Source organism: Tauraco erythrolophus, chromosome 5 (assembly GCF_009769465.1).
Source record: "Tauraco erythrolophus isolate bTauEry1 chromosome 5, bTauEry1.pri, whole genome shotgun sequence".
NCBI lineage: Eukaryota > Metazoa > Chordata > Aves > Musophagiformes > Musophagidae > Tauraco > Tauraco erythrolophus.
The window spans coordinates 22996140-23017856 of NC_141469.1; the positions used below are offsets into that span (position 1 = coordinate 22996140).

General features: G+C 48.2%; 1 protein-coding gene across 1 annotated transcript in view; it reads left to right on the forward strand.

Moving 5' to 3' along the window:
* Positions 1-15471: 15471 nt before the first annotated feature.
* DNAAF9 (dynein axonemal assembly factor 9) overlaps positions 15472-21717 on the forward strand; it is a 75583-nt gene continuing 69337 nt past the window's right edge. The window contains 1 exon segment of the mRNA XM_086612024.1: positions 15472-15557. Coding sequence (XP_086468150.1) covers positions 15472-15557 — 86 coding nt within the window.

A 21717-nucleotide genomic window follows, 5' to 3' on the forward strand; every position in this document is an offset into this window, starting at 1 on the left:
CAACGCACATCCAGCCTCAAATGTTTTATGCTATTTGATAGCAAATTTGGGTCAGCCTCCGCTGTCGATGCTCTTAGAAACCGGGAGAGTACCCACCTGTGCACATATAGGTGCACCTACAGAGAAAGGAATTTTTTTATAAATTCAGAAAGTGGGAGGCAAAACCTTCCCAGTGCAGAGAATTTCCTATATGAGCAAAGTTTTCTCAGGTGTGTAAATATTTCTGAGATGTATTTAAGTTAATAACAATGTGATGTATTTAAGTTAATAAGAATGCTAATTCCAGAAGCCTTTCATAGCCCATCTAGGGAGAAAATATACCCAGCTCAAGTGAGGGTTTTGCACATGCAATGGGAACTTGAGTTTCATCCTGCTGACTCGTTGTCTGCCCTTTCCTATGCTTTGGCTGAATCATAGAATCACAGAACGGTTTGGGTTGGAAGGGACCTTCAAGATCATCTAGTTCCAACCCCCCTGCCATGGGCAAGGACACCTTCCACTACACCACGTTGCTCAAAGCCTTGTCCAACCTGGCCTTGAGCACTTCCAGGGATGGGGCAGCCACAACTTCTCTGGGCAATGTGTACCAGTGCCTCACCACCCTCAAGTGCAAAAATTTCTTCCTTAGGTCTAACCAAAATCTCCCCTCTTTCAGTTTAAAGCCATTGCCCCTTGTCCTATCACTACACATCCTTGTCTAAAGCCCCTCTCCAGTTTTCTTGTAGCCCCTTTAGGTACTGGAAGGACGCTAGAAGGTCTTCTGGAGCCTCCTCTTCTCCAAGCTGAGCAACCCCAACTCTCTCAGCCTGTCTCCATAGCAGAGGTGCTCCAGCCCTCAGATCATCTTCATGGCCTCCTTTGGATCCGCTCCAACAGCTCCATGTCCTTCTTATGTTGGGGATCCCCGAGCTGAACGCAGCACTGCAGTGGGGTCTCAGGAGAGCAGAGCAGAGGGGCAGAATCCCCTCCCTCGACCTGCTGCCCACGCTGCTTTGGATGCAGCCCAGGATACGGTTGGCTTTCTGGGCTGCATCTTCTTCAGATCATAAGCATGGTCAAGAAATGACCAGTCACTGGCTTCAAAACTCCTGATATTCAAGAGGCGCATTCCCCAGCAGTCTGGGATTTGTGCTTGACAGTTATGCCTGTGCCTGAGCGGGTCAGCGTGTGGCTCTGTGGATGGGCACTGACTCATTGGGTCGTATTGCAACAGCATTAACAGAGAAACTTAATGTGCTGCAGAAAGGAAATGTAAATTCAGAGAGAAAATAAATCCTATTAAGCAGAGGAACAGCCAGCCTGGTGTAATCTGCTCCTGAAAGCCTCCTGCATCCTCTGCATCCGCTCTCAAATGCCTCATCGTGCCACCGAGTTGTCCTCACCTCTCACTGCTGTAATCCTCTCTCTGTGGCCAGGAGATGGTTCATAGTTTCCTCTTGGGACTTCTTCCTAAGAAAATCCTTACACATTACATAGTTTTCCTCTTTTTTTTTTTTCTTAAAGGAGAGTTTTCTAACTGCTTTAGAATATCAGGAGGAACTAGGGGATTCTGTTGGTGGCTGATTGCAGGAAGATTTACAATGCAATTGCAACACTAGCGCTGTGCCCTTGGATTGTTTTAACTTATCTGCATCGAAAGCTTTACAAAGGTTGACATGTCTTCTTTGCATTTTATGATGGGATAAGTGAGGTGTGGTGATTTCATGACTTTTTCCCTGAAATGAGGTATCTGGAGTGAAATCCTACCCTTTTGGTCCTGCTCCTCTGCCTTTGCTCAGCAATAGCAGTGAGATCTTCCAACGTGAAACTAGAAAGACTAAATATAAGGAAGAATTTTTTTACACTGAGGGTGGTGAAACACTGGCACAGGTTTCCCAGGGAGGTGGTAGATGCTTCATCCCTGGAAACATTCAAGGTCAGGCTGGATGGGGCTCTGAACAACCTGATCTAGTTGAAGATGTCCCTTCTCATTGCAGGGGGCTTGGACTGGATGCCCTTTAAAGGTCCCTTCCAACCCAAAACATTCTGTGCTTCTACGATTCTATGAAACCATTCATTTTATATTTCCTGTTCATCTATTAAACCCATGACAGCAAAGTTATCTTGACCACCTCTGGTAAAGGCTTCTTCCAGGACGGCACAGTAAAGGCAAAACTCTAGGCTTTAAAAAACTTTGTTTTCTAAGTCAGTGGATGCTTTCACACCAAGTGACCTGACTTGCTATAAGTAGCTCATCCTAAATCTCCCATGGAGACATGGACACCATGCCTTCTCCTTCATGGAGAAGGTCAGTTACAATGACATAATTGAAGTAGAGCCTGCTTGGCTCTAGTTGTCACAAGGAGACTGGGGATGACACATAGCTCACTCCTACTGCTCATGGAGATGCTGCAGGGGTAAGTGTAAGGTATGTGTTAAAAACAAAATAAGTTTCACCACCAATGTCCTCTTCCCCAAGCTCTTACCTGAAGGTGCATTTTGCAGGCTTTTAGTTTCACAGAAAGTTTCGAGCTGTTGGGGTTTTGTAGTGAGCTAGAATTTCTACACAGATTTCCAAGATGTTGTCATAGTTTTAATGGAAGGAAAATAATGCTTAAATTTGTACCAAAAGTAGACATAAAGTCCCGATGGAGAGAGGGCAGAGGCAGGTACCTCTACACTGAATATCAGCAGAACGTGCACATTGCCCTTCTTCATCACAGGCCAATACACAGCTCTGTGATGATAAAAGCCAGCTCCAATGAGCCATCTGATTGTAAAAACATATATTTTGACAAAAGAATGGGATATTTGGCCTTTGCAAGATTCCATTTCATTTGCCTTCGAAGCAGCCCAAAGCCAGCAGCGGGTGGCAGCCGAAGGGCCGTGCCTTGCGAGGGCGTTTGCTAATGAGATCAGTGGTACGTTTGCATTTCATGGGCTGCAAGAGAGCACTTCGCTGAAGGGCTGTGCTTGAAATTAGTGTTGCCAGGAGGCTGTCGTGTAAAAGCCCGACTCCTTTGTTTCCGATGTGGGCGACAGCTATAAATTGGCATTTAACTTGACAGCTCGGTTCCTATTATTCCCTTTTTAAAGATCAAGCAAGGTGAAGCACGAGACGAAAAGCTCAGGGTAACACAAGGGAAAAGGCAGACAAGGTCAAAGCCAAAGTCAAAGACAGGAGATTCCCCACGCCCTTCTCGTGACAATAGGGCAATTTTACTTCTGTGCTGTCAGTGGAGGACACTGGTTTCTATACTAAATTTAGCTTCCTTTTAGCTAGTAAACAGTGACTATTATTGTGCTGGCTAAAAAGGAGTTGCATTCACACAAACTCCACTTGCATTTTGCAGATACTTCCTATTCAGCGCACAATCCCATTTCCTCGCATGATTATTTTACAGTTAGGAAAAAGAGCAGCAACGAAATCTCATTTTGTGACACCAGACCTTCTCTTCTTTTATGATGTTGCCAGCACAGAGCAGAGGAGCATCGCGCTGTTTGCATGGAAAAAAGCGCAAAGCATCAACACGAAGGGCTTTGCGGACGTTTCCGCAGATGCTATCGCAGCGATTATCGAAGCCGGTTCCCCCCTCCTCCCTTTTTAGCTCTCGTCTCCCTTTTATGCAGTCCTCTCTTCTGCATAAAGCATTCCTAGACTCGAAATCTCTCCCAGCTGGCTGGGGAATAGTTTTTGATCATTGTCCTCAGATCTGCCGTGCAAAGGCAGCATCTCTGCTGCACCAGACGAGCGGCACGCTCCTCCTTCCTCTCGCCCGCTGCTCTCTAGAAAACAGAGAATATTTTGAAGGTATTCTGAAGACAGTATTTTGGTCGTTTTCCTGACTCTGGGGCAAGAATGGAGCATTTCTAATTATCCGTGATTGCATCTTAAGTGTCCCGTTTTGCTCAGGAAGACATCAGATTTCCTTAATTTTCTCTATTTAGGAAAAAAGCTTTTCCTTTGTCTCCCATCGAACAAAGAAATGTGAACACGCTATCTAAACAGTGAGGGCTAAGCCCATCCCCAGGGTAAAGGCGCTGCCTTAATGGGGTTATAGGCAGGAGAAATTTGGCTCAGGGTATGTAATCACTGCCTGAATTAATGAAAAAAGGGTTTCTTTGGAATAGGCTGAATAGCCCAGCTGCAGCAATTATCTCGTCACTCATCAGAATAACAACGAAATTAGTTCCAGATATAAAACCGGACAACGGAGGCGAGACACCAGCATGTATTTATTTTCCCAGTTAATGACAGTTGAGGTTGTCTCTCTGTCCCCATATGTTTGGTGCAGCCTATGCCACAGAGCTCTGAGGATTCACGTAAGGTGAGATGGGGACTTGGACATCGGTTGGTGCAAATTCACTTCTTTTTCAGGAATCTGGTGCAGCTCTATCTCAGGTCTCCAGGCCAGTTCCCAGCTCATCACCTCTGCAGGGAGCTCCCATCTTTAAAACAGAGATCTCAGCCTGGATGAGCCCCATCGTTGTGCTTGTTGCTGGGGACACGGGGAGCAGCAGCATCACACTGACCGTGATGTGCACAGATACTTAGCCATCTGGTGAGGACCCACATCTCTGTTGTGGCTTCTGGGTGCCACCACTGTGCCAGTCACAGCCAAGAAGGGCAATTGGTTTCCTGGGGATGCCAAACATGGAGCTTTTCCCCTACTCCTCTTTGGGGATCAAGGGGCTTGAGCCTGCTGCTTTGGTTAACATCTCTTCCTAAAATGCTGGGACTCAGCCAGTTTGCATGGCTGTGATTCATGTCTCATGGTGAGTGTCAAAGCAAAGTCCAGTCTAAAGTGAAGAGGGAACGGGGACATCGCTTACTAATATCTCTGTGCATTGGCTTACAGCTACTGACCAACCTCCCCATGGGTCTCAGAGCCAACAGACATTCGCAAAGGGCTCATGCTCTACCCCTCGTGAGTGAAGAAGGAGAAAAACTACTGTACAGGAAGACTAAGAGATTTTGTAATTTATTTAACAGGATTATGGACCGAACACCCCTTCTGCGCTGCCTGCTGAGGGCTGTTGACAGGAGGCTTTATCGCTGGGGAAATTGGCAGCAGAACTGCCCCTGGAAAGATGGGAACTGCAAAAAGCTGATTTTGATTCATGGATACAAACCGTAGAGGTCCAATGGGGTAACATAGCATACAGGGTGCTGTTTTCCACCTAAAATCCATTACCAGCCCCTCTTCTTGAGCATCCAGAGCCTTTTGCACAAGAGCATCAGGATTCTCACATCCCTGCTGTGTTCTAATGAGCCTGTAGTGATGGATTATTCTTCCTGACTTACCGAGAGGTGTGTCTGGGATCTGGATCACAGACATGGGATCACAGAATCATAGAATGGTTTGAGTTGGAAAGGACCTTCAAAATCATCTAGTTTGAACCCCCCTGCCATAGGCAGGGACACCTTCCACTAGATCAGATTGTTCAAAGCCTCATCCAACCTGGCCTTGAACACTTCCAGGGATGGGGCAGCCACAGCTTCGCTGGGAAACCTGGGCCAGAGCCTCACCACACTCACAGTGAAGAATTTCTTCCTCAGATCTAATTGAAATCTCCCTTTTTTTCAGTTTAAAGCCATTGTCCCTTGTCCTGTCACTACATGTCCTTGTCCAAGTCCTTCTCAAGCTTTCTTGTAGCACCTTTAGATACTGGAAGGCTGCTGGAAGGTCTCCCCGGAGCCTTCTCTTCTCCAGGCTGAACAGCCCCAACTCTCTCAGCTTGTCTTCACAGAAGAGGTGCTCCAGCCCTCAGATCATCTTTGTGACCTCCTCTGGATCTACTCCAACAGCTCCATGTCCCTCTTATGTTGGAGACCACAGCTGAGTGCTACAGTACTACAGGTGGAGCATCCTCCTCATTTCTGTCCTCCCAGCCCTACTTTAACATATCCATGTAATCTTGGCCAGTTTTTGCCCCGAGGCTGGTGCAGGGTGACCTCAGTAGGTGCTCTGACACTGTAAATCTCCCCTGCAAGCTCAGTACTTGCATAGGCAGCCCTGAGCCAGAAACAGCTACTGAAGGCTGTATTCTGTGTTTCGGGGGACCTTTAGCTGGTGCCGTACACACTGGCATGTTGCATCTTAGATGTAGTTGCATCGGATGGCAGGAAAAAAAGATCGGTAGATTAATTTTGTGTTTCCATTTAAAATATCCACAGGAATGAAAGCTTTTACATGAGGAAAGATCATAATAGCCGCAGCCGACTCACTGTGCTCCCCCATTGAAGGAGGCTTACAAGACACTGAGTAGAAAAGAATGTGATTTTTTTAAAGAAGGTGAATGTTTTTTTCCTCTCCTGGTATTGAGAGGCACGCAGAGCCTTTGCTTAAATGAGAGCTGCGATTTCAGTTGTGCTTGTGTGCCCTGCATCCCTGCGCGAGTAGCTCGTAGAGACCATTTCGTGTATTGTATTTCCAGCCGACAAGCAGAGCTACATAAATAACCCAGCTGCTGCTCCTGGTGTCACGCATGACTTCCAGGAAAGGGCTGACAATGCCCCTTCCCCAAGGAAAGCTGGCAACTGTGAGCCGAAGCGGTGGGAAAACCCCTTGGGAAGGGACTGCCCAGCTGGCTAGCGCGGTGTTTCTCCGGGAACAGGAAAGCCAGCCGCCTCCTTTCCACGCCGCCCGTCAAACCAAGTGACCTTAGGTGACAGTGACGAGCGTCTGTGCTCCGTAGGATTTAACTGCCCCTCTCTCCGGTCACATGTGGGCGATGAGACGGATGCCGTCTTTGGGGTGAAATACAAAAAGATGTCACTGTGTGGTTAAAGAACTGGTGGCACCATTTCCCAAGCAAGACTATTAGCCATTTGCCAGCTGACCGAGCTCTGAGAAGGTTTTTATGCCTGTGCACCGGGTATTTTAATCTCTCTACTGCTGTATTAGTATTAGCACTACTAATGATAATCAATAAATTAAGGCCTATGGGATTCCCCACTGAGATACCACTAAGTTGCGTCTAGTGCTTTATGAGCACCCACTGAGAAAACTGTTCCTGCTCAAATCGCTGTCGTGCCGGCTGGGACAGCCCTCGGGGTAGACAGAAAGTTGTAAATCATGGTCTTGTAGAGGCTGGTGCAGTTTTAGTGCAAGGGATAAAGAGCCCACAAAGGCTTTTGTGCCCTGGTTGGAGTGACACATGCTTCATGCTTGTCGTGCAGCATGGACCAGCGGCTCTCCTTGCAGTGATTTGGGAAGAAAACTGATGGGGAGCTGCTGAATGAGGCTGGGGTGATGTAAAACCTGAAGTTTCTTGAGTCATGAAGAAGCCGGCTCCAGCAAAACCCGACCCCTCCAATGCTCGGCATTCATTCCTGCAGCGGAGATCAGCCAAAAAGCAGATTTTGGGCTGTTATTTCCTAAGACGTGGGGCCAAAGCACAGCTTACAGGGAGCCTCGGCTGCTTGGCTGTGTGTCACGTCAATGTTGTGCCTTCCCCTTAAGCTCTTCATGCTGGGTCTTACTTCTAGATGCTTTCCCTTAAGTCTCTTAAGGCTCTTCAGCTCATGAAACACAATAAAGGTTGCTCGCTGACATTGGAATAGAGTTTCTCGGAAGCCTCTCTGCCAGCTCTGATTTTCGGTGGAGACTTCCTCAGCTATTAAGCAACAGGCTGTAGCATTTCACTTCCCAGCCGTAACTGTCCTAGAAGTAGGGAGAGAAGAGTTTCTTAGTAAACCAAGATTTACGGCTGGTTATGCCATGTGCTTTCCCAAGCTGCATATTTCACAAGGATAATTGGGCACGGGGAAGCTCTCAGCAGCTTTCCTTCCCGGGGCTGGGTTTTTGGTTCTCCTCGTCGTTTCATAAATGAGTGTTTTTGCTTTTCCCGCTCCCAGATGCAAAAATGCCGCATGCCGAAGGGCAGCAAATTGACCAAATACAACATTTTCCTTGCACGTTCCCTTCCAAATCTCCATAATCGTGTATCTGATTTGCAAAGGATCCTTTTGCTAACTGCTTCAAAGCTGACTCACTTCGAGGAAGCCATAAAATGAACCATATTCCTCTGATTTGTCTTGGGAACAGAGGGACGCGTCGGCTCGCGCGCCCTGAATGCTGCCACACGGAGATCCTTGCTGGCTGCATCCCAGCCTGCCTACGGCACGCAGCCGCTAGATCACCAGGATCCATGCCGAACATCAAATCCATGAATAAAACAGCTTGGGGAGGGGCAATGTGTTCATCCCTATCCGTCATTGAACAAAACCTGGGAGCTGAGCCCGGAGCGGTGCTTCGGCTGTTGGCTTTGTCCCACCCGTGAGTCCCCGCCGGTTCCCACGGCCCCTCCGCCAAACGAGGCTGTGCCTGTGAGCTCAGCCTTCCTCCCTCTGGACTGAAGCAGGATGGAAGAGGAGGATGGAGTGCTGCTGGTTTTAATTATCACATTTGTTTTCATGGGTGAGCGAAAATGAGTTTAAATTAAGTTATCGCAGAGGGCGAAGGCAATCGCCGGTCAGTGTTTGCTGATCAGACTCCTGGCTTTCCGCTGGGCAAGCCAGATGAGAAAAAAAAAAAGCTTTCCAAATGATCTCATTGCTGTTTCCCTCCCCTGGATCCAACAAGCAGAGTGCAGGGAGATGTGGTCAGCATGGTACTGCTTCATCAGGGATCCGGGAAACTCTGCAGGGAACCTGGTCAGGAGCTGCATTTTGCCGTGAAAGAGGTTCAAAAGGAGATTGAAAGGCAGTGGTGGCTCTGCGGGATGGAAATTAGTGATGGAGTCTGAGGCCATAAATGTCCTTCTTTGGAGGAAAAGGAGAGAAAGGGGTTAAGAGGAGTGAGGTCCCAATTCCCACTGCACCATTGGTGGTTTCCTCCTCTGGCAAAGGAGGTGGACAGCTCTGGACTGAGCATGGAGGTGGGTGAGAAGCCATTGAAGATGTTGGCATCGGTGGCACGAATATCGCATTTAAATGAAATGTTGGCAAAAGAGATGAAAAGCTTTGGTGGATTTTCCCTTCCTGACATCCCTGGTCTTGTCAGCTCACAACCTCACTGAGTCAGAATTGCAGCTGGAAACAAGGAGTCCAAGAGTGTGAAACTTCAGATAAGGAGAAATTCTGGCTGTTTTCTGGGAAAAGTGGTGGGCGAAAGATGGAGGGAAATGGTCTCAGAAAGAGAGAGAAACAACTTCTGGGAGTCAGTTTAGGAGGGAAAAACTGAGAGGAGAGGTGTGCCAGCGCAGTGCATCTCGTTCATACCTTCACAGAGCCCCTACAAATTTTCCAGTATGATGCAATGGAGTTAAAGTGCATATATGTGTGCTGGAAAATTTGCTGTCTTAGTCACCTTCTGTGGGCCCCTTAGGAGGAACACGGAGCTCTCCAGGACCACCGGCTGAGGAGCTCTGCCGAACGTGGAGGGGCTCAGAGATGCTCTTCCCTTGCACATCCAGCCTTTGAAGACGTTGTATTGCCTGAAGTTGCAGCCTCTCCCCAGCCTGATGGTTGAGGCCAACAGGTAGAGACTTGAGAGCAAGCTGGAGAGTTGTAAAATCAGATACTGTTGGCTTAAATCATGTTTTAAGAAGTGTATCCCCAGGCAGCATTGAGAGGAGGCTCCTGGAAGGGTGAAGCACAGTGAGGGGAGAGATTTGAGCCCTAGAGGAAGTGGGATGGGAGAGGTGGGAAGCTGTTCCTGGAGATAATGAGATGCAGGGAAGGCCACACAGCAAGTGCTGTAGGTCCTGGCTTCCTCCGTTCATCTGAGGCTGAAATGACTATATCAAAGGGAGGGAAAAAAGATGGATGTAGGGCTGGTTGCCTCCAAGAGCTGGTGGCCACCCAACGGGAGGACAGCTGTAGTGCTGAAGGTGGGTAGGTAGTGGCTGTGGGCAAGCACTTGAAGAGGGGCAGGTCCCAGGGAAATCTTTAAGCTTTTGGGTACGGGGCCCAGGGAGGTTGCACTGTCTCCATCTTTGGAGATTTTCAAGAGCAGACTGAAACAGCCCTGAGCAACCTGGTCTGACCTCATGACTGACCCTGCTTTGGAGTAGAGATCTCCTGAGGTCCCTTCCAACCTGAATTTCCCTATGACCCTATGATCCTAAGACACATCCAGACTGTTCCCCCTTTGCAGAGCCTTTCCAGAGCAGCCAGGGTGTTAGGGGAGAGAAGTCACCACATCACTCCAGACAATTATTTCCTGCCTTTTGCCTGACAAAATCCCACAAAGGTAAATCTGACATTGCCAAACAGCTTTAAAAAATGCTGCCTTTAACCTCCAGGGTCACATGGTGAGTGGGCAGATGAGATGTGAGTTTTATTCCATGGAGCTAGACAGAGCAACACCTATGGAAATGATGCTGGGCAGAATTTAGAAAATAATAATAATTCTTTTTTTTACCAAGAAGTGTCATACTGTAGCACCTGGAGATGTCCCAGACCGTGTTGGGATTAAGAAGCCATGACACTAAATTACTCTCAGGAACAACGGTTCCCCTATCTGGCAGCAAACACCTCTATGCTCCAACCACCGTTTGAAGAAGTCAAAACCAACATCATCAACAACCATCACCAGCACCAAATTCCCTACTTGCATGGAGTTAGCTATTGCAAGGAGAACATCTAATAAACCCCTCCCAGTTCATAGTAACCCTGAGGCTCATCTCTCTCTTACCTAAACTCTTAGACCAGTGGCCATAACAAAAAAAGTCCAGGTAACTGTGATCAGCACTGCTATTTTTGTGATACGTTTCCTGTGCTTGCAGGATCTCGGTGTGTCGTGTCTCCATCATCTCCTGCATCTCTACCCTGTGTTCCACGGGCATGTGGTGCCAAATTCACGGTGGTATAAACACGCAGATCTCAGTTTGCTGGAGCACTAACGTGCCTTTTTATTTTCTTTGACTTGGGGGCTGCCTTTTGCAATGAGAATAAAACAATAATTTAAAGGTAGAGGAAATCTTAATAGTTCTCCTCCCAAAATAGCACTTGAGAAGAACTAAGATCTTTTAGCCTGAAGAACTTGGATAAATGGAGTAGGAGGTTTTTATCGCTGTCGTAATTTATTACTCAGTTTTCCCTCCCGATGTAAAAAGTGGAAAACTTTCGTTACAGTCTTGTTTTATCCCCATCTGGTGCTATTCATAAATTTTTCATGAAGAGCTCTGTAGGCAGCAAGTTTGTTGTTGGTACAAACATCCACCACTCTCGGGACGCTGCCTGGAGGGTGGACTCTGCTGAAACATTTATGGGATCCCATAAATGCAACGAGATACCATAAATCTGAACAGAAGGGAGGAAAAAACGATTCTTACGAAACGCGGCAGGGGACCACCTTGTTTGTTTACCAGGCAAGTACGGCACGCTTTGGGTTTTTTCCTCCAAGAAGTCTGAATTATTTCCTTAAAAGTGCTGTTAGAGTGGGAAAATGGCTCCTTGGATTCTTGATCCTACACAGGGATAAGAAAAAAATAACCAAAAGCCCCAAAAGCTGGATCCTTGGCTCATAGGAAGCTGGAAGCTGACAGTGGGATTTGTGTAAGCCATAAAGCTTTTCTGTTTGTTTTTATTTATAGTCGTCATGCTGTCACTGTTGCCAGTTACCAGCTGCATCTCCGCTGTGCCTGGCACAGTAACGAGAGCTGGAGTTGTGACCTCTGCTTTTATTTCTGGAGTTGCCTCTGCCCAGTCGAACACAAAGGATGGAGATGTCAGGCACAATAAGGCAAGAGAAGTAATTAAGGTACTGTTGAAAAAAATAATTCCTAGATTTGGTATTCCAGAAGCAACATCTTCTAAGAATGGACCCATTTCACAGCAGAAGTGGTACAGAGAACATCAAAAATTTTAAAGATCAAGTAGGATCTCCATACCCCATGAAGACCTCAGTTCAGTGGAAGAGTGAAGGGAACGGATCAGACTCTTAAAAAACAAATTTCAGGATTATGTCAAGAAACTATTGCACACTGAGTGAAGAAACCCCAGGTTTTGAGACAGCAGAGGCAGGTTTTCCTGATGGTAAACTGGGGTTCCACCATCCTGGAAAGTCCTCCAGGATGGCTCGTGGATGGCTCCTTGGCATGCACCAGGACATTAAAGCCTTCCTGCAGCCGACGAACCTAGTAGCCCATGCTTTCTGCAGGGAAGGGTCATGCACGTGCCAGTAGCATAGTGAATATTAATTAGGCATTATTTTTTTAATAAAATGCAGCCTCCAGTCTCCTGAGCAGCCACCAGCCCAGGCTGAGAAGTTTAGGCATTCCTCATGGGTGGGAGAATGAAGCACCTCTCCAGGTGCATGAACAACAGCTATTTTTAGCCTCTGTGCATCCAGCGTTGTCTTCTCCATCAGTGCAGCAGGGATTTACTAAAAATAAAAAGGTATTCTCGGGAGAGAGTGCGAAGGCAGCAGTTTCCATAGGCAGATGCCAACGTCATGGTACCCAAGCTGAATGCACAGCGAGAGCGAGCCCTATCAGGTCAAGCGAACAGAGACTTAACCCAGATTTGGTGGTTTACTGTTGGCCAAGATCTAGGTCAGCAGGACCCACCAAGGAACACCAGCAGCGGCTTTTCCCCCTTTGCCAAAGCACTCTGCTTTCCTCTTCCTTTCTTTGGTAATTGTTATGGATTTCATTCAGCTTTTGCAGCCTTCAAAATGTGGAACAATAGTGGGACAGCAAAGCTCCGGAAGCTGGGGAGCAGGAACAACAGTTGACGTTGTGTCCTTTCCCAGCCGTGCTGTCAGACACTTCTTCCCCTTCCCCTTCCCTCCTTCTCCAGGAAGTCTGACCTCTCTGTTGGGTATTTTCCAGGCTTTTGCATGGCCCTGCACTCAAGAGAAGTGCAAGGCTGCCGATAACAGCCTGGGGCAATGCACCAGTGGCGCAAAATATCTTCCCTTGTTGGATGAAAGAAGAGCCTTGGGAGCAAAATTGCACCAACCCCTGCCCTGAGAAGATCCCTGTCCCCTCTCCTCTCCTCTCCTCTCTCACCATGGTCTTGGCATGTTTCTGGGGCTCTGGAGCTCTGCATGCCCCTGGGCAGGCACATGAACTCCTGTAGGGTGATGGATCATGGCCATCAGGGTCTCAGTTGCACACCAAAGAGAAAATGGAAAGATCCAACACAGCACCCAAGTGTTAAGGATGGTGCTTGCTGCAAGGAAAGGACGGCAGAGACGCATTGTTAGGACATGTCCCCCTCCCTGCAGGAACACTGGATGCGGAGGAAGCCCGGCAAAGCCTTTTGAATGCTGAAGGTTCAATGGCTAGGACAGGGGCAACTGGTAGGAGCTCTGCAGGAGACTGTCCCACTCAGCATACAACAGGAGAAGCAGGAAGGACACATTTTAGGGGGCTTTCTGGAGGGAATCCAAGGGTTTTTAGCAATGCTGACAAACACCAAAGGTGTCTGCTTTTCCTTTCGGTGCTTCAGTTCCCACTGCTGATGTTGCCTTAGGAAGCTCGTTTCAAAGCATGTCCAGAGGCTCAAAAAACAGGGAGAGCTTGGGATCGAGAAGGTGCCAACTCCCTGTCAGCACATGGGACGGGGCTGAGTGGTGTAACCCATGGCTTAGGGACATCTGTTCATCGAACCCATCTGAGCTTTATCACTGAGGCCAGCTAAAATGCTTCCCAGTTGCCCCGGGGCAGGTGGGTCATGGTCCATCATATTTATTTTGCCTTCCCTGCTCTGCAGCAGTGAGCAAAGTCCAGTTTGGTTTGGGGGGAAAAAAAGAAGTAACGCTTCGGAACGTGTTCTCTCGCCTGTGCTGAGTTAAAAGCGGGGCGTGCGTGAGAGCCCTTGATCGCTCCCCGCGTGCCCCGGGGTCGGTTGCAAAGCAAAAAGGAGTTTGCTCTTAGCAGCCCATGTCTCCATCACACCCAAAGGCTGCAGATTCAGGGCCTGACGTTGCCTTGGCAAGTACTGGCGTAATTAAAATAAAATGCAGATGAATGGTCTTATCTTGCTCTCCACCGGGGATGAGAAGCCAGGGTGATTAACGGGACAGCAATGAGCACAGATTAACGTTGGGCCTTCTGCGAGGGCAGGGGGGGAAGGCATCCTGTGGGGCAATGAGAGCCATGACAGCAAATTTGATTTTCCTTAATGCTTACTCAACCGCTTGTCATGCCATGGGCCAGCTTGCCTTTCCTCCTGGGCTGTGATGATGAGGCAGGAGGAGGAGGAGGAGGAGGATGTGTTCCCCGCAGCTGGGGGATGCGTGATTAATAGGTTTCAAGCCATGTGCCCCTGCGCAGTTCATTAAACCCCGGCTTCAGATCCTTCCCCGCATCCTATTGACCTCAGTCTTTTAATTCTGGGTACTTGAGCGTGTTTGCATGCGGAACCTAAAATCCCTGCTCCAGCATCACAGCGCTGGAAGCTGAGTGTGCTGGCTCATTTTTTTTTTTTTTGGCCAGGATGCAACACGCAGGCCCAAGGGGATGGCAGGAAGATGCAATAACAGTAAAATGGGAAAGGCTGGGGAAGGGGGGTCCAAGTCCAGAGGCTGTGGTGAGGCTGGCACCTCGAGATGGGCAGGACAGGGCAGGGCGGAGGAGGCGAGAGCGGGATGGTGGTACTGCTGCTCCTCAGCTGTTTTCAGGAGGGGCTGGGGGCTATGCTCTTCTCGCATCCTGAATTTCTGGTGCAAAGCAAATAAAAGGTGCTGCGAGGGTGGTTGTGTTGGCACCAGGACGTGGCCAGCACAGACCGGGGTGATGCGCTGAGTGGAAAGGGGGGTTATTTTGGGGGGTATAACAAGAGAGGGACCATGTGAGATAGTTGGGGTGCTGGTGACTCACCCCAGAAGGTTGCCCGGATGGGGCTGCCCTGATTTAGGGGCACAGCAGTGAAGGGCATGGAAATTCGGAAGGGATTCACATGAGGGATGCCATGCTGCGGGGGCATGCGTGGCCGGGGCATGGCCATACGCTGTAAGACGTTTGGGGGGGCAACGCTTCGGGGGATGCCAGGGCACATCGCGCCGCGCGGCTCCGGAGGACACCCCTTCGCCGGGCTCTAAGGGGGTCCGAAGCACATGGCCCCGCGGGGTTCGGGGGGGGTCCGCGTCCCACCGCCCCCCGGGGCTCCGCGGGGTCGGACGAGCCCACGCCACCGCGGATGGGGGGGACTGTGGTGCGGGTTGGACGCGCCCATGAGCGGCGGGAGGTGCTGCTGCAACGAGCGCTGCGCCGGGGGTGTGTGCGCGGGGGGCAGGAGTTGGACGAGCCCATGCCTCGCGGAGGGGGGAGCCGGCCGTATCCCCCGCTGTGTTTGCATCCAGCGGTTGTCGGCGGTAGAAGCCTTTCCAGCCCCGCTGCGGATGACATGACAAGAAGGTCAGGATTCACCTGCGCGGCCGGCAAGGCGGAGAGCGCGGGCAGCGACGCCGCCCTACCGCGGCACCCCCCTGCGGTGAGGAGAGCGGTGGTGCGTGCGGCGCGGGGCGGGGCGGGGCGGGGCGGGGCGCAGCGGCCGCAGTGTCGCCGTCCTCCCGTGGCTGCATCGCGGTCGCCATGGCGCTGTGCGGCCGCTCCGCGCTCCTCCTGCCGGCCCTGCGCCCCTCGCCGCGCCGCCCCCGCGCTGCCGAGGCCTTCGTCAGGTACCGGGGGGCGGCGGGGAACGGCGCTGAGTAGCTGACAAGGAGGGGCCGCGCCGGGCCTTGGGGCTGCGCTGAGGGGGTCGGTGGCGCGGGGTGGGGCCGGGCGTTGCGGAGCACTGAGCGGCCGCGGGCACGGAGGGGCGTTGAAGGGGCTGCACGGAGCGGGGCTGGGGCGTTAAGGGTGCTGAGGGCACCGAGGGGGGTGCTGCAGAGGTTCTCGGGAGCTGATGGGGAGGGGTTGGGGGCGTTTCGGGGTTTGGCGGGGGAGGAGGTGAGGTGTTCAGAGAGCTGTAGGCACTGCTGGTGCTGTTTGGGAAGAAAATAGGATTTTGAGGGCGTTGGGGTGGGCTGGTAGGAGGGGTGGGGGGATTAAGGGGTTTGGAGGTTCTGAGGTAGGCTGGGATAGAGGTGTTGGGGCGTTAAGGAGGGGTTTTGGGGTGTGCAGGGGACAGGAAGGAGTTTCGGGGGGTATTGCAGGGGAATTTGGAGCCATTAAGGAGATCGGGGTGGTGACGGGGGGCTGGAGCGTTAGGAGCAGCGTTTGAGGGGCTGTGGGGAGCAGGGATGGGGCATCGTGGGGGGGGCTGATTTTGCAGGTGGCTACTGGCTGTTGATGGCCTCAACAGGGTGGCAGACAGGGGCCTGACTTGACGTTATGGGTGTGGGGATTGTCAAATCCTGAATCCTGCTGGAGGAGAGCGTGTGAGAGGCTGCAATGGACTAGGGGGCAAAAAGGGGTTTCGGAGCCGTGGAGGGGTCTGGTCTGGAGAGAGTGGGCTTGGGGTGGTGGTACTGCAGGGGCTGGGGCTGGTTTGGGAGGGGATGGGTGTGGGGCTGCCTTGGAAGTAGGGAAAAAGGGCATGTGAAAGGTAGGAAAGGGGAATTAAGGTAGGGATAGCAGAGATTTGGGAGGGGTTGAGGGATTCTGGAGAGAAAGGAGGTTGTGTATTTGTATGGGCACTTGCTGGGTGACTTGTGCAGAACTGCTTGAGGGTATGAAGGCAGTAACATTCTCTGAGCTTCAGAAGTATGCAGGATAGAGCTTGATGAGGTGGGGCGTGGGGACATGTTAGGTGATAGTGTTGGCTCTGTGGGAGCTCGGGTGTCAGCGCAGGTATCCTTAGGTTGCTGGAGCTCTGTTCGGTTTTCAAGACTTAAGGTGCACCCATGTACGTGCATTAGGCTGCAGCATATAATCTGAAGTGTCTGGATATAACAAAGAAACAACCCAGGAACTGAAGTGCTTGATGCTTTCAGTAGTTACAGCACAATGCATGGAAGTATTCACCAGTGTGAAGTCAGATGATAAAGCAACTGGGACATTGTAAATTACAGAATTGCATGTAAATTGCAGACAAACACTTGGCCGAGCTACCTGGGTATTAATGTGAGTCTGTGTTTGCTGTAGATTTTAATTTTAAAAATCTCATAAAAGTTATGTTTTGTACAAGAAGGGAACAAAAGCATTTTCACTTCTCAGACAATATGCCTGTGAAATGATAAATTCTGCACTGAGAGAAAGAAATGGAGGTTGTTCTGTTGGCTTGAAATACATGAACATGGCTGTTCTGTGATGGTTATGTTCCTTCTCTGCCTGCAGTTAGAAGTTGAATTGGCCATAAGAGGGAAGGATAAGTGACCTTTTCAAATATTTTTCACTGAATAAATTGTTCTTATTTGTTTAGAAAGACCTTAGTAATTGTTTATAGCTGAAAAGTATGTAAAAATTCATCATCAGTAACAAAATACCAAGATGATAAAAAAGCAAGCTGAAAGAGAAAATGGTTTCCACTCAAGCCTCTCTGAGTGATTTTTGTAATCTGAGATCCTGTTTTAGAGTTGTCATGAGAACATTCAGACTCTCTGTGAACATCTGCAAGCTTTTGAGCTCCACTGGGAGATCCAGACAGCATCTGTAATTTGGCGTGTTTGTAGGAGGCATGTCATCCGTTAAATTTTTTTTCCCTCCTCAAAATTCATTCTTGTGCAGGTTTGTTTTTTTTTTTTTTTTTTTCCAGGCCAGATGGAGGCAAGGAGGCCAGTGTTTGCAATAAATTTCCCAAGCAGTCAGCAGATACCAAGCAGTTAATAAAAATAACTTAAAACAAAGCAATCCGTTACCCTCCTCGCCCTGCCCCCAAGTCCCAAACAGGAATGGAAAAATTCTTAAGACTATATAAAGAATAGAGAAACGGCCAGAGATAATTCTTGGAGTTCTTCCACATACTTCAGAGCTTTGGTCTGTCGTATGGTGTGTTGGGAGCTGGCGTTTATCACGGCGACCCTCCTGTTTGTAACAATAAAAGCAAGTAAAGAATGGTCTTGTAAATAAAAAGAAAAAATGCCTTAACCAAGAGATGAGTGTTGCCCAAAAAAGGGGCTGCCTTTTTAGAAGGTGATGTCATGCTTCTTGTGTCTGTGCTTAGTGGCGAACGAGCATTTTCTTTAAGAATACGTTCATTTCTGAACAGAATTCCTATTAAATGCTGTTGTTAAATATCACCATCTGAAATCAGTGTAGGTTTGTTCTCTTTGGTAGGGCTCTGAACTCACCCAATTTTGCATCACCTTTATGTAAAACAGAGTAGGCAAATCCTCGTTATTAATTACCCATGTTTGTAACATAATACAGATTAGTTCTCACTGCGTGTCTGCATGGGGAAATGCAAAATGAGCGCTTGGGTTCATTTTTATGTTGTCTGTGCCTATATGCCTAGCAGTGTCAGCCCCTAAACAGTTCTGTTTTTAATCACGTAGTGGTTAAGTATGTGGCTTTTTTCCTGGGGCTTCAGAGGAGCAGTCAGCGGGTGTTTGGGAGCGTGGTGGTGCAGGGATGGAAGAGTAGTTGTGGTTTCCCAACCAGTTTTAGCAGGGGACATGTATGTTGAAAGATGAACAGTTTGTATCCATGTGTTCCTTATGTAATTATGCCGAGGTTCAAGATTTTGTAATAGCATGGTTTCACCAAAATTCGTTTAAGGAATGCACTGTATTTTAGCTATGCGAAGAGAACAGCTAATTTAACTTGCTGGAGAACAGGAGTGGGGGAAAAAAAAAAGGAAACAAACCCCATTCCTTGAATATGGATGGATTTCTACCATGTTCAAGGTTGGGTTGGATGAGGCTTTGAGCAACCTGGTCTAGTGGAAGGAGTTGGAACTGGGTGATCTTGAAGGTCCCTTCCAACCCAAACCATTCCGTGATTCTGTGTTAGTGAAGTAAGATTGGTTGGTCTGTTCAGTGCTAGACTGCGGCCAAAGCTAAGAGATGTGGGAGTGTATGGCAAGGAGAGGAGCAGAGCTATTGTGTTAACTCGGCTGCCTGTGGAACTTCAGCTGAAGTTACCCCTTTGTGAACCTTCAGCTGGAACTGGTGGCAAAGCATCTGGCTTCGTGCTTTGTGGCTGCAGTGGTTGTGGTCCAGTACTGGGCTCTGAAAGGAAGTTTAATCTTAAGGACCTGTAGCTTAATTTCTGATTTCTGCTGAAGTGCTAGACACTTGCCTTGTCTTTCTGATCAGAGATTGACTGGTGGCAGAATAATTATGCTCCAGCTGTTAATCTTTCCTACTTCCTCAAATATTGTCATTTTCTCAGGTGATACTGTTTTTTTTGCAGGAATAGTCGGTGCCCTTGATAACATGCTGCCGTTTAAAAAAAAGTGTGTATCAGTCTTGTGAACAGAGAACGTGTTAAGGCTGCAGATCTAACTGGTATGTGTGTGTAGGTGATGGGCAGCTGGTCATTTGATTGCACCCATGGAAGAACTTCACTTCGCTTCCAGCCCATTAGTGGATGCTGAGGTCCAATCTGCGAGTTGCTTACAGTAAACAAGTATGCCGAAGGGCTGCAGTGTTCAGTGTGGTTATAGAAAATACCAGTATGAATATTGATGTGTATTCTTCATAAATAGTGCTACTGTTCAGATGTGCTGAAGTCCTGAAGGTCCTGAACAACCTTGTAATTTGCAAAAGGCACTGGGTAGTCCCAGACGTTTACTAGGGAGAGATTCGTGCTTGTTCCTGTGACCTTGAGGTCATCGAATTACAGAATTGAATATTACTTTAAATTTACATTTAAAGTCAAAAAGCAAGGAATTTGATCCTGTAAAATGTATACAGAGTTGAAATTTCTTCCTTTAAGTCCAGTTTTAATATTTCCTACTTAATGATGCTGAACATGTTAAGTGTTTTTTAAAGTTGCTAGATCTCCTATTTACAGTCAAGTTCGTTGTAGAGAAATGTTGAAATAACTGGAAAATTGTCATATATTTTAAGGTGGCTGAATGCCATTGTCCTTTGTGAGTACCAAGCAGTAAACAGAGTTATTTCGGTGAGCGAAGAAAAAAAAAAAAAGAAACTGAGAAAGCATGTTGTTGTTCAAGCTATATAGTAAATTTCAAATAAGCTGCTTTTGAAATTAATGAAATTCCGAGAGTCTCTAACTCAGTCTGACTTGTGTTTTCACAAATATATTAAGATGGTGATAATAGGAGGTTCCGCTTAAACATGAGGAAGAACTTCTTCCCAGTAAGGGTAACAGAACACTGGAACAGGCTGCCCAGAGAGGTTGTGGAGTCGCCTTCTCTGGACATGTTCAAAACCCACCTGGACGCGTTCTTGTGTGATCTGATCTAGGTGGTCCTGCTCCGGCAGGGAGATTGGACTAGATGATCCTTTGAGGTCCCTTCCAATCCCTGACATGCTGTGATTCTGTGATAATGTCAGACTGTGGGAAATCCAGGAAACTCCCGTACTCTAATATAAACAGACAATAAAATGTTTCTGGTAGAAACTGTGAGGTCAATGAAAGGCCCATGAAAAATAAACTCAATTTTTTGAAGATAGAGTGGAAACAATTGGTAGTAGCAACGGGTTAACAAGAAGTGAGAGTTGGAAAAAAATAAATGGTTTTATCTTTCTGATTTATTTATTTATTAAATCAAGTACTTAACGTTAAAAGCAGCGTCTGACTTGCGTGGGCAGCGTGAATCTGTTCCAGCCATTCCCTGAAGACGAACCTGGTTAGTGTGAGGATGTGCACGAGCTCGCCAGGGCTGTCTCTGATTGTTCCCCTTGTTCGCTGCTCTCGATCAAAGCTTTTCCAAGGGTGGGATTTTAAGCCTGCCTTTGTGGGGGAGGAGCGTGACATCTGCTGACACGGAGCAAAACATGCTCAACGCGGTGACACCTTTGTCATCCTTTGTCAGTCGAATTGCGTGTTAGCCACAGCTGGCCAGCCCAGCCATATGGTAAGCCAGCCTGTGGGAATCCATCAGGAATCCATCGGGGATCGATGCTAATATCCTTGCTGCATTAGTACCACTGGATTCGGATGTCAAGAAAATGAAGCTTGCGCGCAGCAACAAGGGACGCACAAAAGAGTAACACGTTGTGGAAACGTAAATAAAATGACAATTAAAAATTATGTGGCATGATTTAAAAAATGTGCTTGTTCTTTCTGATGGAGAAAGGCACAGTTGTTAATATTCCCGTCGTTTGCCAATATACATGGCTTGCAGCGCCGTGTCTGTTTCCGAGTTGTGACAGGCTAGGCTGTTGTAAAGCAAGGTACTTTGCATAATTAGTATGGAGACATGTGAACAGATGAGCACTAATTCTTAGAAGTTAATGACTGTCAATTATCTTCCTTTTTTTTTTTTTTTTTGGATCTCGTCCAAGATTAGCAGAATATCAAGTACCTCCACGTATAGTTTCTTAATTGGCCCAAGCACGCTTTATTGCCAGATGCCACCCTAAAACGTGGCTTTGACTTCTGACCCACCTTCATCAGCAGTCAGATCAGCTTGCTGAGATTTGGAAGCCTTATTTTTTTTAATTCCTGGCCTAAAGTTTGTTTGGATCCATAAGCTGATCTGACTTGACATGTGGCTTCAAGATTGTTAGTGCAGATATAAAGTAGCTGGAATGGTTGGAATAGACCTAGTTTAAGTAGCTTGCAGCTCATGTCTTGTCCAAGTCTCATTGAAGTCCGGGAATTTGGGTGTTCCATAGAAGGGCTTTATGTAATTCTGTTTTCGAACACACCTAATGCTGATTTTTCAGGATCAAGCTACTGTAAATGTAGTTGTAGTTAACATAAGCGGGTGGATCCAGAGCCCATCTTCCAGGAAAGCGTCCTCAAGCCCAGAGGGTTATGCCG